At 34.2% G+C, this 7325-nt stretch overlaps 1 protein-coding gene across 1 annotated transcript; it reads left to right on the top strand.

Annotated features, from left to right (window-relative positions):
- Positions 1–632: 632 nt before the first annotated feature.
- On the top strand, positions 633–2320 carry LOC111918088 (ferredoxin C 2, chloroplastic). The gene is made up of 6 exons (XM_023913744.2): positions 633–1001; positions 1297–1360; positions 1498–1586; positions 1713–1781; positions 1888–1932; positions 2135–2320. The coding sequence occupies exons 1-6, from the start codon at positions 741–743 to the stop codon at positions 2177–2179; spliced, it is 573 nt and encodes a 190-aa protein (XP_023769512.1). The 5' UTR covers positions 633–740; the 3' UTR covers positions 2180–2320.
- Positions 2321–7325: the final 5005 nt, after the last annotated feature.

Here is a 7325-nt window from a genome sequence, read left to right as displayed (position 1 = left end):
ATAAAGAAAAAACATATTTGTTTATAAAATCATATTTATAACAATTTTTTGAGAAAAAAAATTGTAAAAAAATTTAAAGTTAGGATGAATTCATAATAAAATGGTAAAATTTGGGCAAAAAAGTAAATTTTGGACCAAATTTGTAATAAAATTTAAAATATGGGCAAAAAGTGTAAATTTTGGACCAAATTTGTAATAAATTTGAAATATAGGCCAAAAATATAATTTTTAAAAGTTGGATGGCCTGTTAACCGGGTTAAAGGGTTAAATTGAATACGATTACCGGTATTTGAGACTGAATTGAATAAAAAGATATATAAAGACTAAATTGATTATGAGTCTAATATGTAAGGAATTTATTACATTTTCCGTATTTAAAACCTAGGATTCCATTCCGAGCCAACTTGATTCCATATGATTCCATAGAGAAACGAAAATATAGAAAAAGAAACTAATTTTTTATTTCTTTAATTTTTTATTTTTTTGTGTTAGATCACAAAAAAAATAAATAAATAGACAAAACAAAATATTAGTTTGCTTTAGTGTACTGAAATATCGACACGAAAAATATAAGTTTATTTTAATTGTTTGAAAATAAAAAGTTCCAAATGAAGCAATTTTTCTTTTCTTTTTCACTATTTTTCAGTTTCAAACCAAAATAATGAGCAGGATTAATCAGATAAGAGCATAAAAGATAACCACTCAAACCAGTCATCGGATCTTCCACCAACGAAAATTCGATGGACCTTCAACCGCCCTGCAACATTTTCTCTACCTCATATCACCGGAGTCCGTCAGTCTTCCGGCAATGCTCCCCGTCTAGAAATACAGCCAGCTACGCCGCGAATAAATATCGCCGCAGTACGACGTCGTCGGAGCTTCAAGTTTCACCCGAAGTACCCCGTTCCCAACGCATTTCTGTAGCGTCGTCTGCTCCGAGACATAAAGTCACCGTTCACGACAGACAACGAGATGTTGTTCACGAATTCTACGTTCCAGAGGTAATTGCTAGTTATAACTGAAAGGACTAATCGTAAATTAATAAATAGCAACTAACTCATCAAATTCGCGATAATCAATGGATACTTCTTGCTTACACTTGTATGTATGCATCGATTTGAAGAGATCTTATTCTTTTTGAATCCTCAAGTAATTTGGGTTTAATTTTGTAACGGAATAGTTTTTTCTCAAATATTTACACCGAAATCTAGGGTTCTTCGATTGTTTTATGGAGATCGATTCATGCAATTTTATGATTCGAATCGCTGCTATATAATGTATTGGTTACATTTGCAGGATCAATACATATTACACACAGCTGAAGCACAGGACATATCACTTCCATTTGCTTGCAGGCACGGTATTGTTCCATCATTCACATTCCTTTATGTAATGCCATTTATCCATAAGATCATAAGATATCCAGCTTCATAAAATTCGCTTCAAATGCATTGATAACTAGCTGAAAGTTGAAAGCTGAAAGCTATCTTCCTGCAGGTTGTTGTACTAGTTGTGCTGTTCGTATAAAATCAGGAGGACTTAGACAGCCTGAAGCATTAGGGATATCAGCAGAACTGAAAGCTAAGGCATGTTGCTTCTCTACTTCTCTTCCACTCTTCCACTCTTCATTTCAAATGTTACATCTTTGTATCTTCATATGATTCAATCTAATCGCTTTAAATGCAACTTCATATCTTTTTACATTTTTGTAGGGTTATGCACTCCTTTGTGTTGGTTTCCCAACTTCTGATGTTGAAGTTGAAACACAAGATGAGGATGAGGTAAATTACACTTTGATAGAACAAGTGAACAACTTTCTGTATCTTTTATTTTCTATTACAATCCAGATTTTTGTCATATAACCTATTTCATCCATGGCTTTTGCAGGTATATTGGCTTCAATTTGGACGATATTTTGCACGAGGACCTATTGTAAGTTTATAAATAACTTATACCAAAAGTTTTTTTGGGGAAATTCGAGGAAATATTAACTTACTTTACTCTTTTTACCAATATAATAACAAATTTTACCCCATAAAAGTACATTGTCTATATTTGTAGCAAGAGTAAAGTTGGATTTACTTTTATGTTTTTTTGAGGAGCTTCTTACATTTCTCATGGATAATTGTTGCAGGAAAGGGATGACTATGCACTTGAACTAGCCATGGGTGATGAGTAAGCTCCTAATTAAATTGTAAATTATAAGCAAAAACTATTAGTTAATTTTCTTTTGTTATTCCTATCTTTTTTAAACACACTTTATATTGTTAGGATATTTGAGAAGCTTTGTACTTATATATATACATGACACATTTGGCCTCTTGATCTTTGCATATTCAATAGAATCTTGTTGTAGGGTTAGGTTGCATTTGTTACATTAAATAGGAACTACAATTATTATTATTTTTTTATGATGAAGATGAGAAGGGTATACATGTCTTTTTCATATACAGGAGATCGATACCTAGCTCATGTCCCACACCTTTTTGCATGGAAAAAATTGCTACTTTTGACTTATCGACTTTGGTCATAGTCTGGTCCCACGCTCACCAAACACACTTCAACTTGTTATGCCATGTGTAACAAGCAGTTTTGATATGTAAGAGTACCTTTAAAAACAAAGAATAGAATGGAAATATCATGACTTTTTTTAAAAAATTATGTCTTTAAAAGTATTTTTCATGGAGAAATATAACTCGTGTTTGAAAATGGACATATTAGAAGAAAGAGTTTTAAAAGACAATTTACATGGATGAGGATATATATGTGGGAAAATGACGAAATGACCCTTTTGACTTTATCATTTCAGTCCTTTAAGTTATTTTTGAGCCTTTTAAGGGATTTCACCTGCCTATTTAGTACCTCTTACCTATTATTGCCATTTTCATGTCCATATGACTTTTACTTAATTAACATAAATAAATTAAATCCATCTCACATCTTTACCTCTTGTCAACGTCTACCTCCCTTCCCATCTTCAACAATTATTTTCAACCACCTTTTAACAATTATATCCTTTTTCGAGTATGTAATAGCATCTTTTGAGATCATCCCTGTTGAGCACTTCATGGTTTCCCAACATTAAAAGCAATGCGACATTGAATGTAAACTGGAGGTTACGACATGAATGCTCTAAGAACAAGACATCTTAACTTGAAGTGATAATCACCCTGATGAAAGAAAATCGCTTGTTTTCGGGGCATTTTTTCTTTACTCATTGGAAATGTGGGCTTACAGCGATGAGAATTGATTACAAGCACGAGGTTAGCAGACACATGGCTTGAAATGATGACGCAATGACAACCTAATATGTGGGTTTTAAAGATTAAACCATACCTACAAGTAAAATTCAAGATTTTGTTTTATTTGATTAGTGAAAATGAAAGAAGTTAACTCTAAATCGATGAGGCGGAAGCATAGAAAGGACTCACTTTTTAACTATTGAGGGGAAGAAGACATTTGGGTTTTGGCCTTTGGGAGTAGAGTTCGACCATTATATGGCTATCTGAGGTGCCCGATGGGAGAGGAGGATTTTGACCATTGAGTAAGAGTCATATGTACATGAAACTCGCAATAGTAGCTAAAAGGGGCTAAATAAGCAGGTGAAAACTAGAGGCTCAAAAATAACTTGAGGGACTAAAAGGGTAAAATTAAAATATATAATAGGGCGGTTGCATCATTTTCCCTATATATGTAAATTGTTAAGAAATACCTTAGAAATTGTAATTATATATTTTTTTTGGATAACGAGGCCATAACCTTGCAAAGATAATGCATTTCTTCGTTAAGATAATTACATTCAAAAATTGTAATTATATTTCAAGCCCAAACTCCTTTCTAGGAATTTTGGCTACTCGGAACAAAGATAATGTATTTCTTTATTAATGAAACAGGCCACACCTTTGAGGAAACCAATATGCTCAATTGCAACCCTTCCCTACCATCCGGTGTGATCAAAACTTGGCCCCTACAACCCTCATGTTGCGAACTCGACCTTGTATCTTTGTCTTGTCGGCACTTTGCATTATCTCACATTCACTTCCTTAACTTGAGATATGTTGTCCAAACTTATGTACATAATATACACTTTTTTACACATATAATATAATCATATAGAATTCATTAATAATGATGTGAATACGCTTTTACTAGTAATTATCAACCCATTCATACACATAAGGGTTGAACTGCCAGAGTGAGGGGGGCTAGTTTCACTTTCACACGAAGTTTTTTGTACTAAAGACGATTCAGCCGACACTTGAAGCCAAATATCGAGGGGTGGCTAACACAAACATGTTTCGACACATAACTTGCTTTGTGATCTTCACTCTCTTCTTACCAAAACTACCATTTGTATGTTGTGACAATGTTAGTACGATTTGTGTTCAGTGGCAGATCCAAGTTGGAAGTTAACAGAGGTCCATTATATATAAAAAAAACATACAAAGTATAAAATTATGAAATTTTGCAATATTTTTGGATTTTTTAAGCAAAACAAAATGTCAAAGATGGGCTTTTCCTACAAGATGCAAGAGTGGGTGCCTAGCATGGGGGCTTAGAAGAGGGGGGGGGGGAAGGGAGGGGGAAGACAAGCCCAAATTTTTACATTATATATTTTTATTTAAAAACACAAAATTATAATAAAGATAAGGGTCCTATTTTTCTTGTTCGTCTTGAGCCTTTAAGAATATTTCATTTTTTAGGACCGGCCCTGGTGCCAAGGAAGGTTTTATTAGTAAAAAAGATATTTCAAAGGTGTGACAACCCGAAATTTCCTTTATAGACAAACAATATCAAGTCAATAGAAGTTAGAACAGTTGCAGTAAATTTTCAGACTTTTGGAATACGTTTGAGTATTTCAGGATTTACACTTAAAGAGATATCAGGAGAGAGGGTGCACTAGGGTATTGTGCAACTATGTTATTCCAAAACTCGTTGATACTAGATTCACTGTCTGAATAAAATATTTTCTACCAAAAACCCCAGGAGTATATATATGGTTCTTAGCCATATTTATTCATTTGTTCCATTTCCAACTAGAGAAAAGCCAAATTCTCTCTCAAGGATCTTCGGACTTTCGCCCCAAAACGTAAGTACTTCTATCTACGTCTGTTATAGAGCTTGATATGTGTCTAATACACGAGAAATCATAAGAAATCCACAAGATCAAAGAGTTTACGGCCCAAGAACATCTTGGACCGTAAACCCTTCTTTAAGGGACAAAGAGTGCCCTAGTCCCTTCCTCTTGCAATGAAACTAGCCTAGACTCGTATCCTAATGCATGTAGGACTAGAAAACACCCCAAGAACACCAAGATTAAGGTGTTCACGGCCCAAGAAGTTCTTGGACTGTGAACTCCAAACAAAAGGGCCAAAGTGTGCTTTAAACTCACCATAAGCCTTGGACACTAGCCTAGCTTCATTCCTAGTTAAATTAGGGACTTGAAAACACCAAAAACACCCTTTCCATGGGAGATTACGGCCGTAATCTCCAAGGGGTTTGGTTCTAGGGCCGTGAACTCCTCAAAGGAGTTAAAGAGTGCCCTAATCTCTTCCAAAGACTTTGCCATTAAGTAGAAATGCTTCTTGGGGTCTTGTAAAGCCTCAAAACAACAAGTGGTCAAGTAAGTAGGAGCTTATGGCCGTAAACCCATGAGTTTACGACCGTAAACTCCTTTGTTGATGACCTTAGGGCCGGGAACTCCATTAGAGAGTTTTCTTTGAACCCTACACACACTAGCCTTTCCTTACAACACTTAGATGCAATCCTTGAGGCTTATAACACTTGTTAAAGGTGTTTAACATGTCCTAGGGTGTCTTGACTTTGTTTATTAGTTGCTTAAAGACTAATTTGATACATATATGTGATATTATATGTTAACTAGGATCATAGAATGTGTTCAAGACTTCACTTGACACCTAGCAATCCTACATCTTTAGTTCATCCATACCACTCACTATAGGTGAGTTCATACCCCTTAATCAATGTTTTAAAGGTTTTTAAATGCTTTATGGGGGGGGGGGGATACAAGTAGAATCATGCTAGTTATTATATCAATCACATGTGATTAATAAGCAGCATTCAAATGATTTACTACTCATTAGCCGTTTTACCAAACAGTTTTCTTCAAATGATTTTCATAAACGTTTTATATGTTTAAAACTCCTTATTAAACTATTCATTATACACTGTATGTTTCATTTCAAACTCATTTACAATTGTGTTTCAAACAAATGTTTCTTTATACTTAAACTGTTTTATCAAACACAGGCTTTCAACCCGTTTTATAGATTGACATCAAGTCGATCTTTTCTTAGATAGTAATCATGTTCAAAGGTTTTACAAAAATTATTTTATGATTTTATATTGTCAATTGCATGCCTATGTATGTATAGTTACATAAGCAATGTTTAAAAGACTTAGGAAGGCTAGCCACTCTATTTCCTTTTCCCCGTTGGGATGTGGTCTGGTGAGGTACCGGGTATCCTTCCGAAGGTCGTTTAAATATTAGTTATGTATCATGTGTACATATATAGTCATAAAGTTTCTTCCAGACAGTTCAATACCCTTGGGTAGCAAGGGTATACTTCCATGTTCATACGTACCAGTTATATTACTAGTAAGCTACCATATGGGTAGTTTAGGAAGATACTATTACGTTTACTAGAATGCGGAATCATACCACGAGTCAGTTCATTCATGAGTATATACATGCTAGATAGAGAGAGAGCACACGTTTCAGCTAGCACACACAGAACATTAAATTACATTACTATACTATTACATAGATATGTTTACATGATTACGTTTACATGATTACGCTTAGATGAGTACGTTTACATGAGTGCGTTTACATATACGATAATAGGACATACATCACTAGGTGCTATAGCATGAAACAATTTTAGGATCTAACTATACCAATGAATCACAATGCATTGTGATAGTTATATTGGGTATACATGATCATAGTAATGTGGATGTTCACGACTTGCAAATATGCAGGGTTCGTGTATGGGTCCCAAAATCTCCTTGTGTGGCATCACCAATTTCACGGCCAGAAAAGACCGATTTAATTTATGTTTTTAAAATAATTTCAGAGTAATCATTTGATTAAAAGTGTTGCGGAATTTGTTCCCAAAGCCAAACATGATAAAAATTTATCAAAACCTTGCTTTAAGAAATATATATTTTTATTTCATAATAAAACCTCGGGATGTCATGTTCCGATACAGATCAAAAGCATAAACAAGACATTATAAGCCTTACAACAGTTATTTATAACTAATGGCCTATAATCCAAAATCACTCATCATCATCATCCG

The sequence above is a fragment of the Lactuca sativa genome, chromosome 6 (genome assembly GCF_002870075.4).
Source record: "Lactuca sativa cultivar Salinas chromosome 6, Lsat_Salinas_v11, whole genome shotgun sequence".
Lineage (NCBI taxonomy): Eukaryota > Viridiplantae > Streptophyta > Magnoliopsida > Asterales > Asteraceae > Lactuca > Lactuca sativa.
The sequence above is the reverse complement of the archived record's forward strand: the minus strand, read 5'-3'. Positions and strand labels throughout refer to the sequence as shown.

Excerpts from the sequence above, each read along its gene's own strand:
- LOC111918088 (XM_023913744.2), top strand. The coding sequence starts at position 741 with ATGGACCTTCAACCGCCCTGCAACATTTTCTCTACCTCATATCACCGG. Across the intron at positions 1,361-1,497 it reads TCCATTTGCTTGCAGGCACG|GTTGTTGTACTAGTTGTGCT; the intron begins GTATTGTTCCAT and ends ATCTTCCTGCAG. Across the intron at positions 1,933-2,134 it reads ATTTTGCACGAGGACCTATT|GAAAGGGATGACTATGCACT; the intron begins GTAAGTTTATAA and ends TAATTGTTGCAG.